Raw genomic sequence first — 19,605 nt, 5'->3', positions numbered from 1 at the left:
TGGGGGTGGTGGAGGGATTAGTAACAAGGTTCACGTGAATAATCTCAGGAATGATCGGCTTTATGTATGAGGAGCATTTGATGGTTATGGGGTTGTGCTCAATGGAGTTCAGACGGGGGGTGAAAGGGGAGGGGGTGGTTAAGTAAACCTACCGAATGCTGAAAAGCCTGGATACAGTGGACATGGAGAGGATGTTTCCATTAGACAGAGAGTCTGTGATCTGACAGCACAGTCTCAGAATAAAGATGCTTCCCTTCAAAATGGTGATGAGAAAAATTTATTCAGCCTAAAGATGGCTGATTTGTGGAATTTGTTGCCACAGAGGTTGGTTGAGGCTGCTATTTGGGTATGTTTATGACAGAGATTAATATACTCATGATTGCTAAGTAGCTTCAGGGTTACAGGAGGAAGGCAGGAATATGGTATTGGAATAAATCTCAGCCATGGTTGAGTGGTGGAGCAGACTCGATGGATCGAATCACCTAATTCTGTCCCTACATCTTATATCTGACCATGACTGAACGATGACTCCTTCCTATCCCATATCAGGTTTTGTGACGTGTCAGGGACAATTACAGATTTGTTCACTGAGATCGTTATATTTGTCTTCGATATTTAGATTTCAGTGAGCAGGAATATTTTGTTCTTTGTATTAACATGCTTAATTATCTCTCATGTTAAAGTTGGACCTGCGGTGAGAGATTTATTGGAAGAAAAGCCCACAACTGGAAGCAAACCACGACTGAAGATGAGGAAACAGCAGCAAGTGAACCAGCCCGAGGACTGAGAGCATCAACTGGAGAGAAACCCTTCTGTCTCAGGGTTTCCAGTGATTCAGTCAGGAGCAAGTTTGGTGAGTCTCATTTACTCAAACACTGGTCCTTCAGACATTACATATTGTACAAAATAAAGTAGGAAATAGTTGAGGTGAGAATGAATGTATCAGTTAAGTCTGTCAGACCCAGTTGCAATCACTCCAGGTCTGGTAATGTACTGTCAGTGTCCCAGCTCTTTAAAGTCTCTCACATTCCCTCAGTGTTTGCTCATTTGAAGAGCTTGCATCTTCTGAAGTAGCTTTTGGTTGGTTCTGAGTGTAAAGAGGGAAAGAGGGGTGTTTATATTTACTATCTTGCAAAAAGAAGTAATTGTTTGCAATTACTTGCTGCAAACTCACTACCCGTACCCTGTACATTCTCCACAAGATTATTGACATCGATGACAAGTAGCAATGGGTGTCACCCTGGGGAGCTCCAGGAGACACGGGCCTTGACTCCAATAAACAGCCTCCCATCATCACCATCTGCTTCCTACCATCGAGCTGTTCCCAGACTCTGGGCTCTGTGACAAACACAATGGTAGCAGCAAGATTAGACAATGATTAATATAAAGAGAGATTTGTTGCTTCCTGAAAGCTGTCTGATTCAATGGACCATATCCTCCTTTGCTCACAACGTAATCTGCCCTAGGACCCATCCTCCCGGGTCACACTGTGTCTGATAACCCACATCCCCAACCTCCCTCCACCCCGCCAGTAACCCCACAAATTTCCCACCATTTACCCCACACCCGAACACATAAACAGATCCACATCACCAACATCCACTCTCACAGCTTGGGGAACCAGAACTAACTGATCCTACATTCCCGGCCCAGACTGTCCAGCTGCCTGGCTCGGTCCCGGCCCTTTCCCACTGCAACCGCCCTTCGATTTACACAAACCCGAGATCAGCTCCTTCCTCATCGCCGCCCAACCAGGAGAGCTGCCGGCAACAGCTGGGGTCGGCACTTTGCTGTAATATGCAGGGATTCCCCACAGCACCACCAGTGGCTGGAGGTCGGAGGGACAACGTAAAGAATTTGGCTGTTCTGTTCTTTCACTGTGACATCGCCGAACTCTGCATTAACTCCATCCAGCCAAATCTGAACGAACTTCAACGACCAACAAGTATAATTCCTCGCAGCGATCAGCTATCTGAATGTTTCACTCACTGTTAGAGGAAGGGGTACCTACACTCTCGGGGTGTTTAGCTTGCCATCAGTTCCATTAACCAGATCATTGGCATATAACATGAAAGGAATCATTCCCAACGTAGAACCCTGTGGAACTCCACTAGAAACTGGTAGCCAGCCAGAAAAGGCTGTTTGTATTCCCACTCGTTTCCTCCTGCCAATCCTCCTTTTTCCTGAAATAACATAGGCTCAGAGCTTGTTAAGGAGCCTCATGTGTGGCATCTTATCAAAGGTCTGAAAATCCAAGTACACAAGATCAACCAATTCTCCTTTGTCTACCCTGCTTATTATTTCTCAAAGCTTTCCAACAAATTTGTTAGGCAAGATTTTCCCTTGAGTTTCCCTTGCTGACTCCAGCCTATTTTGCGCCTCCAAGTGTCCCGAACTCACATCCTTAACAATTGACTCCAACATCTTTCAAACCACTGTCAGACTAACTGGCCTATAGTTTCCCGTGGTTGTGCAGTTTAATCTTTCTTCGGTTCAGACAAGGGAGTGAGATCCAGATCTGTCACGTTCTCTCATTGTGCGTGGGCATATTTTTTAATTGACTCCGTTCCACTGTTACAAATTGCTGAAGTGCAGTCAATGTTTCGAGGTGTATAACCCGATTAATGCAAGAGGGAAGCCTTTTCTGTTTTTCCGGGCTTCTCAAACATTTGTACACTTCAGTGAAATCTCCCTCCAGAAGTTCCAGAGGAGAAGCTCAGTCTGTCTAATATTTCCACACAGTTAAAGTGGGGAATCGTTTATTATTGTCATGTACCGAGGTTCAATGAAAATCTTGTCTTGCATACCATTCTCTCAGATCAACACATTACAACAGTAGATGATGGTAAAACATTAACAGAGTGTAACAAAGCATTATGGTCACAGAGAAAATCCACTGCAGGTGGACATATGGTGCAAGGTCACATCGAGTTACATTGTGAAGTCAAGAGTCCATCTTATAATGCTGAGGAACATTCAGTTTGCTTATAACAGCAGAATGGAAAATGTCCCTAGGCCTGGTGGTACGTTTTCTGTTTTTATGTTTTCATTTATCTTCGACCCGATGGGTGGTTGAGAATTGAGAATGTCTGGTCTGGAGTTCTGGGAATCTTTAATTATGTTGCCTGATTTACTGAGGCAGCAGGAAGTATAGAGTGAGTCCATGGAGGGGAGGTTTGTTTCCATGATGTGCTCAGCGAAGTCCACAGTTTTCTGCTATTTCTTGAAGTCAACAGAAGAGAGTAGCCACACAAAGGTGTGATGTATCCGGATGAGATACTTTTTAATGGTGTAACTTAAATTCGCCGGACCAATAACCACACCACAAGCAATTCTTTACTTTATCCTAATGACCAGTTTATTTGTTCAAACTCAGCCGGTGAGAAGCTCGGAGCCAAGCATCAGAGAGACAGAATTCCTCTCCCTCTGGCGGCTCATGACAATTTATAGAACTAGGAAACAAAGAGCACTTTAGTTCAACTGGTATTCCCAACAAGTTTGTCGGAGCAAAACTTAATTTCTTATGTAACCCTTACCCAACAGGCTGGTATATGTCTAGAGGAAAAGGAGATCCAGCCACACACCAACCCACCTCCCGTACACGCAGGTGCTGTGAGAATCAAGTTTATGCTGCGTGTACACACACAATATCAAGCTCACACCAGATACCGTTACGGAATACACTTTAAAGCATAGGTGTCAAACTCAAGGCCTGCGGGCCATATCCGGCCCGGCGTACAGTTATATCCGGCCCGCGAGATCATTTTAGATAGATCTATTATTTTAATTATTAATGGCCCGGCGATATGAAGCCTATGATTGTAAGTTAATACCAATCATAAAAAGAATGCTTGCTCAGCAGTTTTCTTCATAAGAAACGGAATTTGTGAAGTGAAACACTTTGTAGTTATAGCAGAGACTGAGACACATGAGAGCAGGCTGAAAAAACGGAGGCAACGAAAGCTGCGTTCGCACGCGTCCGACTGATCCGGCCCGCATGAAGCTGCATTTTGCTCAATCCGGCCCGTGACCTAAAATGAGTTTGACACCCCTGCTTTAAAGAGTTTACTAAAACTAAAAGAGTACTATGCAATACAGTATATATGAAGGAAAAGAAAATAAAGTAAAAGGCACCTTACTTATCAAAGTTCAGTCAGTTTAGTGCACATCGCTGGAGCTGAACCATCGTACCATTCGACCCCTCGTCACTTTCCTCCGACCTCCACGTCCTCGCACCTGGGACCACCCGGGTGGACGTCCGAGCAGCGCAGTGCACGTCCACCTTCCTCAGCGTCTCCTTCCCGCCTCCCCTGAAAAGACTGCAAAACCCCCCAAGCTCCCAGCCCCACAAGACAAAATAACATTCCCCATTGGTTAACAAATGAATACAATCCCCATATCAGCAAGTCCAAAGCTAAACAACTGCGAGAGAAAACACTTATCAGACATAAAAGCATTCCTACTCTAGCAAACCGAAGAAGCCATTTTGATTAACATACACAGTACATTGTACACTGAGATAAGAGAGTCCAGTAAATCAGGGTTTTAATTACAAATGAATGTTCTGTCCAATCCTTAACAGTTATTCTCCTGCGTTAGACAAAGGAGGGAACTCAGTTCAATTTGTGTCTCATGAGAACTCAACTCCACATAACGTTCCCAAGAGACATCTGTGAGTCGTTAATCTAAACAAGCTGTAAGCAGGTACCTTAGTGAAGGGCAAATTTGCACATTATCCAGAACAGAGCAAAATAAGTTTGCACTTAATTTTAACCCGTTATTTACAAGAGTCCAAGAATCATTTCTTACATCCCCCAATACCCTTAAAACTTAATCATTCTCCTTTTTATTATTGCACGATAACCTTTCAGAACAGATTGTCGCTTCTACAACATGATAGAAAACATGGCCAGACGCAGACAATAATCAAATTAATCAAAATAATCAAAATTAATACAATCAGACTTCCAAAATGCAAGAACAACCCCCAGAAGTCCCCGAATATATTGAAGGGTCAGGGCCACCTTCCTGCCTTACTGGTCCCAAAATTGTGCAGCTTACTGCCAACATCTTTAATTTTCCGAATATCTTGGGTTATGTGTTTAGACAAGACAGTAATATTGGAAGATTCATCAGGGATATAAGTACAGCATTCCTTACCTATGATAGCACAGGTCCCTCCTTTTTCTGCTAATATAAAGTCTTGGGCCATCCGATTCTGTCGCACTGTTTGGCGAATTGCAATCATCTCAGTTACCTGTGCTTGAGTGTCAGTCAGTGCTCCGGCTGTATTATTGGCCAATTCTTCTAGAGCGGCTGGTAAATTAATTATTTCCCTGGAATTTCTGGCTACCCCATAGGAGGGAGAGGCAATCATCCAAAATCTCTCAGATTCCGTTATACCCCTTCGTTGCCTATTCCAATGGGGGTGATCCTGAGGCTGAGCCAGGATCCTCAAGTGTGGCACAAGGTCGGCCAAGTAGCAACAACCACTCCAACCCTCATCCCCCCTCGAGAACCCGTCTGGTAGGGTGTGGTTCCATGCCGCTGCCCTGTTCTGTCTCCCGGCAGCCAGGGATAGGCCCCGTTTCCACAAACCCAATAAGTTCCATTTAGTTGTCCAGGGGTATCATAAGTTTGATTCTTAGTACAGTTACTACTTCCCACTTGATAGGGTGCAGTCTCATTCTGGTTACACCAACAAGTAGTACTAGCCACTGCTGGAGATGTAACTCTTATCCCCAGCCATAGCTTGGAGGGGTCTTGTGGAGGAGATCTACATCTCCAACCCTCAAAGCAACACCATCCCCAGTCTCGCCTTCCAGACCTGGATATGGTGCAATTGACAATGTTACCATTACGGCTATCAGAAAACACCAGAACTGAATTTACTGCGCTAGTATTCAGGGGCACCAGTGACATAGGGATCATAGTCTGACCATGTTGGGGAATTTCATCACATACCCAACATGCTCCCCGCTCCACGTGCTTGGCGTAGGTGTGGTAGAGGGACAGGAAAGTGTTAAACTGGAGGCCTCCTGAGACAGGGGCAGGTTCCCTTAGGGTCATTAAAATCAGCATTAACCAGTACATTATTTAGTCCTTATCAGTTCTGCCAGTAACGTGTTTACAGTCCATTCGATGTATCCACCGGAGCTGCCCTTCCACCATCACTGCAGGAGGTGTTGTCAGTAGCACTTGGTACAGTCCTCTCCACCTCGGTCCCAACTTCCTACCATCCCAGTTCTTGAGCAGGACAAAATCTCCAGTCTCGATGGTGGAGTGGTCACCTTTAGTTTGGGTTTTGTCCTCTCGATAGGCCTGCCGTACCTGTGAATGCAAGCTTTGGAGAGATTTAGTTAATTTGCATAAGTATTTTCCCATCTCCTCCCCCAAGGTGTGCATATCCAATGTTGCAGGTAAGCTCTCAGGGAGGAGCGGCAAATAAGGTCGGGGTCCCCATGGGGTTCTCATGGGCTTCCCGTAGATAATTTCTGCCGGTGATTTCTTACTTGATGGCATGATTCTCATATGGAATAGGACTAAGGGTAAAACCTTCAACCAGATCATTTCAGTTTCTTGTGTAAGTTTTGCCAACTTACCTTTCAACTGGCTCCTTCCACTATGTCGCTGCATTCAGATGACAGGTGCAGTGGAACTGCTGTTTTATAGCAAGGAGTTTACAGATTTCCTCATTTATTTTGGCCCATTGTCCTAGCTGATCATTTCTGGAAGTCTATAGCAAGGAGTTATTTCTTTTAGCAATATGATCACAACAATTATAGTTGTAGGAACAGCTTCAATCCATCTGCTAAATCCATCTACTATCACTGAGCAATACCTATAACAGTGGACTCCAGGTAATTCTATAAAATCAAGTTGCAAACAAGAAAAAGGTCCACCAGGCAAGGGGGTAGTTCCGGAACCACAAGGCATCCCCTTTCCAGCATTTGATTTTTTATTACAGTTTAAGCATGCTTTGGCTCGCTTTTCAGCTACTTTCTGGAAATCAAGTTTGTAATAATGTATTAACCATCCCCTCCTTGCCCAAGTGTGTACAATTATGTACATAATCTATCAAAATAGGTAAGAACACGGAGGGAACACAGACCTTTCACGCAGGGGTCACCCATAAATTGGTCTGAGGTTCGAGGTGGCAACCCATTTGGGACAATAGTTTGCGCTTTCCTTCAGGGGCGTCCCCCTGTTAGTTACGTATTTCCCACAAGTCCGGCATACCCGTCCTTAGATTTTGTCTAATAGGAGCTTGCTGGATTCCCGAGGGGAACTAAACATGTGGTATTCAAGGCTGTTTGTTTGGCAGCTGCATCAGCCCTAACATTACCCTGGAACATCTCATCACACTCCCCAGTATGAGCAGCACATTTAATAATAGTCAAAACTCGAGGTAGCTGTAGAGCGGTGAATAAGTTGTTCACAAAGGTAGCATTACTAATGGGGTGGCCAGAGGAAGTCAGGAATCCCCAAAGCCCCGTAGTCAGTTCATAACGGGAGTCCGTGTAAAAGTCCGCACTTTAGTCTGTTGCTAGGATACAGGCAGAGTCAGAGCAAACAGCTCAGCCTTCTGGGCAGAGACAGCTGATTCAAAAGAGGCCTCCTCAATTACACTGGCATGCAAAAGTTTGGGCACCCCGGTTAAAGTTTCTGTTACTGTGAATAGTTAAACGAGTAAAAGTTGAACTGATTTCCAAAAGGCATAAGTTAAGATGACCCACTTTTAAAATATTTTAAACAAGAAAACTTTTTTATTTCCATCTTTTACAGTTTCAAAATAACAAAAAAGGCAAAGGGCCTGAAGCAAACGTTTGGGCACCCTGCATGATCAGTACTTAGTAACACCCCCTTTGGCAAGTATCACAGCTTGTAAATGCATTTTGTAGCCAGCTAAGAGACTTTCAGTTCTTGTTTGGGGGATTTTCGCCCATTCTTCCTTGCGAAAGGCTTCTAGTTCTGTGAGATTCTTGAGCCGTCTTGCATGCCCTGCTCTTCTGAGGTCTATCCACAGATTCTCGATGATGTTTAGGTCGGGGGACTGTGAGGGCCTTGGCAAAACCTTCAGCTTGCACCTCATGAGGTGGTGCATTGTGGATTTTTAGTTATGTTTAGGATCATTATCTTGTTGTAGAAGCCATCCTCTTTCCATCTTCGGCTGTTTTTTTTACAGACAGTGTGATGTTTGCTTCCAGAATTTGTTGGTATTTAATTGAATTCGTTCTTCCCTCTACCAGTAAGTGTCCCCGTGCCACTGGTTGCAACACAAGCCAGAAGCATGATCGATCCATCCCCGTGCTTAACAGTTGGAGAGGGGTTCTTCTCATGAAATTCTGCACCCTTTTTCCCCCAAACAATCCTTTGCTCATTGCAGTCAAAAGGCTCTATTTTAACTTCATTGGTCCACAGGACTTGTTTCCAAAATGCATCAGACTTGTTCAGATGTTCCTTTGAACCTTCTGAATAGAACTCTGGGCAAACCACAACCACTACTCTTGGCTTTAACCCAGGGCAAACTGAAACAATGATATGGGGAAGCACCAGTCCTGTCTGTTGCCAAAGGAAATCCGGAACTTCAGGCAGTAATGTGCTGCCCTCTTTTCCTTTAACCTCCCCAATCACCGTAACTGGGAACTCCTGTCCCTCGAGGGGTGCAAATACTGGCTTTCCTCAGTTGAGCACCCCGGAGGGTCATAGCACAGAGTCACATGAGTGTCGGCCACTGGCAGAAGGGGTTCAAACGCAGTGGAGTCCAGATTAAGTGCCCAGCACCGGGGGGGGGGGGGAAGGGGGGGTCGGTAACTGGGGAAGATGTCGGTTGTTCGCTAGTTCCAGGGTGATACCCTTGTCCGCGCAGAGAATCTCGACTTCCAACGGACAGAGCAAGTCACTCTCTGCTAGATTACACCCCCGACTGGTGGTGACTGTAAATTAAACCTCACACTGGGTCCCCTGGAATTCCACCTGCAGTGGCTGGGTACGTGAATACGTATGTGCCCTGCCTTTGAACCCAAACAGAATGATTGTCTGATAGCTGTTTTCCATCTTCTGATACTATTTCCTGATCGACAGTGGTTGTGGTTGCAATCAATCATAAACGGAACAGGAATTCCAGCAACTTGCAATATTACATTGGCCTCTTCCTGAGGGGTGGTACTCATGGTAGGAAATATCTTTGCTTGTCTACCCTAGCAGGGATGACAGTGGAACAACAATGGCAGGTATTTCTGGGAATAATACAGAAGGTGCAGGATCAGTTCAAAGAGGAGGAAAGATTCTAACTGGAGTAAGGGGCGACCGTGGCTGTCAAGGGAAATCAAAGATGGTATAAAAATAAAGGAGAAAAAGTATAACATAGCAAAGATGAGCAAGAAGCCAGAGGATTGGGAAACTTCTAAAGAGCAACAGAAGATAACTAAAAAGGCAATACGGGGAGAAAAGATGAGGCATGAAGGTAATATAAAGGACGATAGTAAAAGCTTCTTTAGGTATGTGAAGAGGAAAAAGTTCAGACCAAAGTTGGGCGCTTGAAGACAGAAATGGGTGAATTTATTGCGGGGAACAAGGAAATGGCAGACGAGTTGAACAGGTACTTTATATGTGTCTTCACTAGGGAAGACACGGACGATCTCCTGATATAATAGTGGCCAGAGGTCCTAGGGTAACGGAGGAACTGAAGGAAATTTATATTGGGCAGGAAATGGAGTTGGGTAGACTGATGGCACTGAAGGCTGATAAATCTCCAGGGCTGATGGTCTGCATCCCAGGGTACTTAAGGAGGTGGCTCTGTTATTAGTGATCATTTTCCAATGTTCGATAGATTCAGGATCAGTTCCTGAGAATTGGAGGGTCGCTAATGTTATCCCACTTTTTAAGAAAGAAGGGAGAGAGAAAACAGAGAATTATAGACCAATTAGCCTGACATTAGTGGTGGGGAAGAAGAGTCAATTATAAAAGATGAAATAGCGGCCCATTTGGATAGCAGTAACAGGATCGGTCCGAGTCAGCATGGATTTACAAAGTGGAAATCATGCTTGACTAATCTGGGATTTTTTGAGGATTTAACTATGAAAATGGACAAGGGAGAGCCAGTGGATGTAGTGTACCTGGACTTTCAGAAAGCCTTTGATGAAGTCCCACATAGGAGATTAGTGGGCAAAATTAGAGCACATGATATTGGAAGTAGGGTACTAACATGCATAGAAAATTGGTTGGCAGACAGGAAACGAAGAGTAGGGATTAACGGGTCCTTTTCAGAATGGCAGGCAGTGACCAGTGGGATACCGCAAGGCTCGGTGCTGGGGCCACAGCTATTTACAATATACATTAATGATTTAGATGAAGGAATTAAAAGTAACATTACCTAATTTGCAGATGACACAAAGCTGGGTGGCAGTGTGAGGAGGATGTTATGAGAATGCACGTTGACTTGGATAGGTTGGGTAAGTGGGCAGATGCAGTTTAATGTGGATAAATGTGAGGTTATCCACATTGGTGGCAAGAACAGGAAGGCAGATTACTATCTGAATGATGTCAAGTTGGGAAAAGGTGAAATACAACATCAAGATGGCGGCGCGACGACGCAGGGCGCAGCGGCCACTCCAGTAAGGAATATCCGTTATCTGTAAGTAGGGGCCGTGCACAATCCTGATTTGATTGAGACGGATGTGTGAAGCACGGAGGAACATCTGGCGAAACTTCTGACATGCCTGTGCTGCTGACGCTGCTACTGAGCGATCGGAGAGATCTCCAGAGAGGGAGGCCCCGAATCCTCGGCTTTGCCTGTTACTTGGTGGCCGGAGCCGGGGTTGAAGCACTCGGCAGAGATGGTGCTCGGTGCTCGGTGTCGGAGGGCTGGTCGGAGACACGAAGTTGTCGGAAGTTTTCGGACGGACTCACAGTTGGCTGTGCTCGGGTGCTTCCAGAGGCTGCATCGGGAAGTTTTGCCACGTTGGAGGTTTCTTCCTTCTGCCATCTGCGTGAGATGATGGGCTATCTGGGACTTTGAGACTTTTTTTTTACCGTGCCCATGGTCTGCTCTTATCAAATTATGGTATTGCTTTGCACTGTTGTAACTGTATGTTATAATTATGTGGTTTTTTTGGTCAGTTAGTCTTGGTCTGTCTTGTGCTTATGTGATATCATACTGGAGGAACATTGAATTTCCCCTTGGGGATGAATAAAGTATCTATCTATCTATCTATCTATCTACAACAAGATCTGGGTGTTCTTGTTCATCAGTTACTGTAAGTAAGCATGCAGGTACAGCAGGCAGTGAAGAAAGCTAATGGCATGCTGGCCTTTATAACAAGGGGAATTGAGTATAGGAGCAAAGAGGTCCTTCTGCAGTTGTACAGGGTCCTGGTGAGACCACATCTGGAGTATTGCCTTCAGTTTTGGTCTCCAAATTTGAGGAAGGACATTCATGCTATCGAGGGAGTGCAGCGTAGGTTCACGAGGTTGATTCCCGGGATGGCGGGACTGTCATATGCTGAAAGATTGGAGCGACTGGGCTTGTATACACGAGAATTTAGAAGGATGAGAGGGGATCTGATTGAAACATTTAAGATTATTAAGGGATTGGATACGCTGGAGGCAGGAAACATATTTGCGATGTTGGGGGAGTCCAGAACCAGAGGCCACAGTTTAAGAATAAGGGGTAGGCCATTTAGAACCGAGTTGAGGAAAACTTTATCACACAGAAAGTTGTGGATCTATGGAATGCTCTGCCTGAGAAGGCAGTGTAGACCAATTCTCTGGATGCTTTCAAGAAGGAGTTAGATCGAGCTCTTAAAGATAGCGGATTCAAGGGATATGGGGAGAAGGCAGGAACGGGGTATCATTGTGGATGATCAGCCATGATGACAGTGAATGGCTGTGCTTGCTCAAAGGGCCAAACGGCCTACTCCTGCACCTATTGTCTATTGGTTGCACCCAACAGTCTGAGGGATTCAGAGGAACAAATTTGTAGAGAGATTGCAGACTATGCCAAGAAACAAATGTTGATATAGTAAATGATTTTAACTTTCCAAATATTGACTGGGTCTCCCATACTGTAAAAGGACTAGCTGGTGTAGAGTTTCACAAATGTGTCCTTAATCAGCACGTAGAATTCCCGATGTAGAAGTGTGCAATAAGCTGTTAGGAAATGATCCAGGGTTAGTGACAGAAATTAGTGTATGGGAACACTTTGTAACTAGCGATCATAATGCCATGAGATTCCAAGTAAATATGGAAAAAGAGAGGTCTGGACCATGGATTGATATTCTAAATTGGAGAAAGGTCAATTTTGATGGTATCAGAAAGGATCTGACAAGTGTGGTTTGCGACAGGCTGTTTTCTGGCCAAGGAGTACTTGGTAAGCGGGAGGCCTTCAGAAGTGAAATTTTGAGGTTGTGGAGTTTGTATGTGCCTGTCAAAATAAAAGTTGAAAGGTAACTGGTGCAGGGAACCTTGGTTCTCAAGAGATATTGAGGCCCCGGATATTTTGTTCTTCTAAATACCTCAGACTGTTAGGTTCGATCAAGACTCATCAGTAACTACAAATCATAATTCAATGTCCTGAGCATATCTGATTTTTTTATTTAGTTGTCTTCTGTTGGTTTCTAAAAACTTTCCTGTAGTTTTTGTTCTATTATTTGCCCTCTCTTTGGCTTCTCATTCCAGCCATGGTTGTGTCCTCCTGCCTTTCCAGTGCTACATTGGGATGTATCTACTATGCACCTCCCAAATTGCTCCCAGAATCTCCAGTCATTGCTGCTCCATCGTCATTCCTACCAGTTTCCCCTTCCAATGAAGTTTGGCCAGCTTCTCTGTCATAGGGATTTGATGAAGTTCCGTGAAACAGGTCATTCCGCCCATCTAGACTGCTGAAAATATTAAACTCTCTGATGCAACGATCTGCACTGGGATCATGGCCCTCCGTACCCCTACCATCCAGGTACCCATCCAAACTTCTCAAATGGTAAAAGTGATCTGGCATGAATCACTTTTGCCGGCATCCCATTCCACACTCTCACGACCATTTCAGTAAAGAGCCTTTTCACATGTTCCCCTTGAATTTTCATCTTCCCCACTTACCCATGACCTCTGATTGTCATCCCACCCAACAGTGGAAAAAGCTGCTTGCATTTACCCCATCTATACCCTCATAATTGTGTATATTTGGAGCAAATTCTCAAAGCAATGTATAATTTCCTTGTTTATGTTTAGAGCTTTTTGAGGTGTATAAGATGATGAGGGTATTGATCGTGTGGATAGCCAGTGGTGTCTTTCCCAGGGTTGAAATGGCTAACACGAGGGTGCAATGGAAATGTGTACCAAGGGGATGTCCGGGGTAAATTTTTCACACCGAGAGCAGTGGATGCATGCAATGCGCTACCAGTGGCGGTGGTATAGACAGAATCAATAGGGTCTTTTAAGAGGCTCTTGCATAGGTACATGGAGCTCAGAAAAATAGAGGGCTGTGCGTTAGGGAAATTCTCGGCAGTTTCTAGAGTAGGTTACATGGTCAGCACAACTTTGTAGGCTGAAGGGCCTGGAATATGTTGTAGACTTCAATGTTCTATGTTAAGCAGCGAAACAACATTTGCTGTACTCCAATCCTCCGGTACCTCCCCCTGTCACTAATGATGATTTAGTTATCTCTGCTAGGGCCGAGACAATTTCTGCACTTGCTTCCCCTGGCGTCCAAGGGAGCACCTTATCATGCGCTGAAGATTTATCCACTCACATCTGCCTTGGGAGAGCAAACATCTCCTCTTCCTTAATCTGTGCAGGGTGCACGATGTTAATGCCACTTTTCTCACACTTTCATCGACTCTGTGTCCAACTCCTGAGTACATAGATATGGAAAAAGCATTTAGGATCTTCCCCATCTGTTTTGTTTCCCAGCCCGGTCTTCCAGAGGACCAACTTTGTGCCTTGCAAACCTTTTGCTGTTAATCTGTCTCTAGAATCCCTGAGGATCTTTTCTGCATGGGCAACCTCATGCCTTCTTTTAGCGATCCTGATTTATTTCTTATGTGTTCTCTTGCATTTCTTATACTCCATAAGAACCTGCCTGCCTATCCCTGTTATACAACTCCATTTTGTGCTTCACCAGGGTCTCAATATCTCTTAAAAACCAAGGTTCCCTACAGTTTCTATCTTGGCCTTTTATTCTGACAAGCACATACCCTATTTGTACTTCCAGAATTTCACTTTGAAGGCCTCCCACTCACCAAGCAAACCTTGGCCATAAAGCAGCCTGTCCCAGTCCACAGTTGCCAGATCCTAGTGTCATAATTCCAGGTGTTGATTGATGCCCTGAACACATCCGCCTTTCCTGTGATGCTCCTTGTATTGACATATACGGACGGGGCTCAGCATATTCACTGCACCATGCTCAACTTTTTAATTCCTGACTTTGTCTGAGAACAGAACAACATCTGTCTCTACAACCCCTCCACTATCTGTTCTGTCATTCTGTCCCATTCCCCCTGCAACTTTAGTTTAACCTCCCCGACCCTCACCTCCCACGATGCAGCTCTATTATCCATTTGGCTTTCATCTCCCAGATCAATGAATAGGAGGTGCATACCAGGTACAGGCAGATAGGAACAAATGGGGTACTTATGAAGTACAGGAAATTCAAGTGAACACTTATGAAAGAAATAAAAGAAGGCATGAGGTTGCCCCAGCAGACAAGGTGAAGGAGAATCCTCAGGGATTCTGCAGATACGTTAAAAGCAAAAAGATTGCAAGGAACAAAATTAATCCTCTGGAAGATCAGAATGGTAATCCATATGAGGTAACAAAACAGGTGTGGGAGGTTTTTTTTGCATCCGTATTTACACAGGAGATGGACACAGCATCTGTAGAAGTGAGGCAAAGCAACATCACCTTCATGGAACCTGTACAGATTACAGAGGTGGAGGTGTTTGCTGTCTTAAGGCAAATTGCCATTGATCAATCCCCAGGACCTGACAGGTTGTTCCCTAGGACCCTGTGGAAGACAAGTGCAGAAATTGTCGGGGTACAAGCACAGATATTTAAATCATCCCTAGTGACAGGTGAGGGACTGGAGGATTGGAGGACAGCCAATGTTGTTCCGCTGTTCAAGAAGGGCTCTAAAAGTAAACTAAGAAATTTTACGATATATAAGTATTTGGATAGATGTGGACAGATTAAGGATAGGCAGCATGGCTTTGTGCATGGTAGGTCATATCTAACCAATCTTATAGAGTCTCTCGAGGAAGTTATCAGGAAAGTGGATGAAGGCAAGGCAGTGGATGTTGTCTACATGGACTTCAGCAAGGCACTTGACAATGTCTCATATGGGACGTTGGTCAAGAAGGTTCAGTCACTCAGCATTCAAGATGAGATAGTAAATTGGACGAGACACTGGCTTTGGGAGAAGCCAGTGTGTGGCAGCAGATGGTTGTCTCTCTGACTAGAAGACTGTGACTCGTCGTTGCCACAGGGTTCAGTGCTGGATCTGTTGTTGTTTGTCATCTATATCAGTAATCTGGATGATAGTGTGGTTAACTGGATCAGTAAATTTGTGGATGACACCAAGATTGGGGTGTAGTGACAGCGAGGAAGACTCATGGCTTGCAGTGCGATCTGGACCAGCTGGACAAATGCGTTGAGAAATGGAAAATGGAAGTTAATGCAGACAAGTGTGAGGTGTTACACTTTGGTAGAACCTACCAGGGTGGGTCTTACACAGTGACTGGTCGGGCATGGAGGGTTGTTGTAGAAGAAAGGGATCTGGGAATACATGTCTGTATTTCACTGAAAGTGGTGTCACAGTTCGATAGGGACGGAATGAAAGATTTTGGCATATTGGCCTTCAGAAACCAAAGTATTGAGTACAGGTGATGGGTGTTATGTTGACGTTGTACAAAGCATTAGTGAGGCCTAATTTGGAGTATTGTGTGCAGTTTTGGTCACCAACCTACATGAACGTTGTAAAAGAGGTTGAAAGAGTTCAGAGGAAATTCACAAGGATGTTGTCAGGTGTGCAGGACTTGGGTTACAAGGAGAGACTGAACAGGTCTGGGCTTTATTCCTCCCAATATAGAAGATTGAGGGGAGATTTGATGGAGGTGTTCCAAAATTATGAGGGTGAGAGATGGGGTAAATGCAAGCTGGCTTTTACCACTGAGATGGGGTGGGTCTACAACCAGAGGCCATGGGTTAAGGGTGAAAGGTGAAACGCTAAGGGGAACATGAGGGGAAACTGTGTGCTGGGGCAGCAGGCTGAGGGTAGCAGACACCAACAGAATCAACAAACTCATTCGTAAGGCCAGTGACGTTGTGCGGGTGGAACTGGACTCTCTGATGATGGTATCTCAAAAGAGGATGCTGGCCAAGTTACATGCCATCTTGGACAATGTCTCCCATCCACTCCATAATGTACTGGTTAGGCACAGGAGTACATTCAGCCAGAGACTCATTCCACCGAGATGCAACACTGAGCGTCATTGGAAGTCATTCCTGCCTGTGGCCATCAAACTTTACAACTCCTCCCTCGGAGTGTCAGACACTCTGAGCCAATAGGCTGGTCCTGGACTAATTTCCACTTGGCAGAATTTGCTTATTATTTAATTATTTATGCAAAATATACATTTTTATATACTATATTTCTACCTATTCTTGGTTGGTGCGACTGTAATGAAACCCAATTTCCCTCGGGATCAATAAAGTATGTCTGTCTGTTCACACAGACGGTCATCCGGGTGTGGAATGAGCAGACAGCCCAAGTGGTGCATGCGAGCTCAATTTCAACATGTAAGAGGTTTGTACAGGTACCTGGGTGGTAGGTGTACGGGAGTGGACAGTTTAAATAGTTCAACACAAACTAGATGGTCCAAAGGGCCTGTTTCAGTGTTGTACTTTTCCATGACTGTGACAGGAATAATACTAACATTCACTCGATTTCCGTTTAATGGCTGTGCAGACCTACCATACATCTGAGTAGGAGACATTTAAGGAAAGTTTCTCTGGTTATACAATTTCCACGCCTCTCTCGAACTGCTTACGAGGCATTGCCTTCTGCCGGGTGAGTTTCCAAAGAGATCACCAGCTCGTAACCCAGCACGGATGGAAAGCGTGCAGGAGAGCCGGCTGGGTTCGAACTCAGGACCTTTCGTCCCGAAGTCAGGCACTGATGCCACTATGCCACCATCCATGTCAGGAGATATTTACATTGCATTGAAACTGTGGCGCTTTAAATTAACAGTACATAAAAGAAAATCCCAGCTGCATGTCAACAAAGGGTATTTGCATGAGAGTGTTTCAGTTACTGTGGGGCCAGGCACCCATGCAGCTCAGCTGGAGCAGGGAATAATAGCAATGGGGACTGAGCCAAGTCACGGATGGGAGATGGCAGAAATGCCCCATTCTCATAGAGACAGGAAGAGCATCAGAGAATTTGATGGTCAATCCAGATACCAGCACTGTGCCCAGTTAGAAGATGATTTTTCTCTCCAACTTGGGTTGAACTTCACTGTAACTGTGTGATGCCAGATCACACCTTGGCAACTAAAGTGATCTCATCTGACATGTTGTCTTTCACCCATTGATGGATTTTGTAAATCTTTTTACAGGTTAAAAATGACAAGGAAGTTATCTACATGAATCTCAACCACAACACACCAGTTTTGCTGTCTCTGTCCAGATATTTAAGAATTGGAGCAAGGGATTCAATCAATCATCCTTCCTGCTCAGACTGTGGGGAGGTATTCACTCTGTCATCTGACCGACTAGCACGCCCGTCATTTTACACTGGGGAGAGGCCGTTCACCTGCTCAGACAATGGGAATGGATTCAGTTGGTCATCTCAACTGAAGATACATCAGCAAGTTCATACTGGACAAGGCCATTCACCTGTTCTGTGTGTGAGAAGGGATTGAGTCGGTCTTCCCACTTGTGGACACACCAGTCAGTTCACACTGGGCAGAGGCTGGTCATCTGCTGAATTTGTGGGGAAGGATTCACTCTGTCAGCTGACCTAATGGCTCACCAGCGAGTTCACACCGGGGAGAGGCCATTCACCTGCTCGGACTGTGGGAAGGGATTCACTTGCTCATCTCAACTGAAGGTACATCAGCGAGTTCACACTGGAGAGAGGCCATTCACCTGCTCGGACTGTGGGAAGGGATTCACTCAATCATCCAATCTACAGATTCACCAGCGAGTTCACACTGGGGAGAAGCCGTTCAACTGCCTAGACTGTGGGAAGGGATTCATTCAGGCAGCTAGCCTACTGAAACACCAGCGAGTTCACACTGGGGAGAGGCCGTTCACCTGCTCAGACTGTGGGAAGGGATTCACTCAGTCATCCCACCTACAGAGTCACCAACGTGTTCACACAGGGGAGAAGCCATTCACCTGCTCAGACTGTGGAAAGGGATTCTCTCAGTTATCCAATCTACAGAGTCACCAACAAGTTCACACTGGGGAGAAGCCATTCACCTGCTCAAAATGTAGGAAAGAATTCACTCAGTCATCTGATCTGCTGGCTCACCAGCGAGTTCACACTGGGGAGAGGCCGTTCACCTGCTCAGACTGTGGGAAGGGATTTACTTGCTCATCTCAACTGAAGGTACATCAACGAGTTCACACTGGGGAGAGGCCATTCACCTGCTCAGAATGTGGGAAGGGATTCACTCAATCATCCAACCTACAGATTCACCAGCGACTTCACACTGGGGAGAAGCCTTTCACCTGCCCAGACTGTGGGAAGGGATTCATTCAGGCAGCTAGCCTACTGAAACATCAGCGAGTTCACACTGGGGAGAAGCCTTTCACCTGCTCAGACTGTGGGAAGGGATTCACTCAGTCATCCCACCTACAGAGTCACCAACGAGTTCACACTAGGTAGAGACCGATTTCCTGCTCAGACTTTGGGAAGAGATTCTCTCAGCCGAGTCAACCAAATGTGCATCATTGAGTTCACACTGGGGAGAGGCCGTTCACCTGCTGTGAATGTGGGAAGCGATTCACTCAGTAATCTAACCTTGTGACACACTACCGGGTTCACACTGGGGAGAGGCCGTTCACCTGCTGTGAATGTGGGAAGCGATTCACTCAGTAATCTAACCTTGTGACACACTACCGGGTTCACACTGGGGAGAGGCCGTTCACCTGCTGTGAATGTGGGAAGCGATTCACTCAGTAATCTAACCTTGTGACACAGTACCGGGTTCACACTGGGGAGAGGCCGTTCTCCTGCTGTGAATGTGGGAAGGGATTCACTCAGTAATCTAACCTTGTGACACACTACCGGGTTCACACTGGGGAGAGGCCGTTCACCTGCTGTGAATGTGGGAAGCGATTCACTCAGTAATCTAACCTTGTGACACAGTACCGGGTTCACACTGGGGAGAGGCCGTTCTCCTGCTGTGAATGTGGGAAGGGATTCACTCAGTAATCTAACCTTGTGACACACTACCGGGTTCACACTGGGGAGAGGCCGTTCACCTGCTGTGAATGTGGGGAGCGATTCACTCAGTAATCTAACCTTGTGACACACTACCGGGTTCACACTGGGGAGAGTCCGTTCACCTGCTGTGAATTTGGGAAGGGATTCACTCAGTAATCTAA

The 19,605-nt window shown here is 45.4% G+C and overlaps 1 protein-coding gene across 1 annotated transcript; it reads left to right on the top strand.

Annotated features, from left to right (window-relative positions):
- Nucleotides 1-447: 447 nt before the first annotated feature.
- LOC140723510 (uncharacterized) lies at nt 448-18,883 on the top strand. The gene is made up of 2 exons (XM_073038076.1): nt 448-853; nt 17,607-18,883. Exon 2 carries the CDS (start codon nt 18,014-18,016, stop codon nt 18,881-18,883), a length of 870 nt encoding a protein of 289 aa, XP_072894177.1. The 5' UTR covers nt 448-853; nt 17,607-18,013.
- Nucleotides 18,884-19,605: the final 722 nt, after the last annotated feature.

Source organism: Hemitrygon akajei, unplaced genomic scaffold, assembly GCF_048418815.1.
Source record: "Hemitrygon akajei unplaced genomic scaffold, sHemAka1.3 Scf000116, whole genome shotgun sequence".
Classification (NCBI taxonomy): Eukaryota; Metazoa; Chordata; class Chondrichthyes; order Myliobatiformes; family Dasyatidae; genus Hemitrygon; species Hemitrygon akajei.
This window is presented reverse-complemented; position numbering and strand designations above follow the sequence as displayed.

Coding starts and splice junctions, on each gene's coding strand:
- LOC140723510 (XM_073038076.1), top strand. CDS start 18,014: ATGGCTCACCAGCGAGTTCACACCGGGGAGAGGCCATTCACCTGCTCG.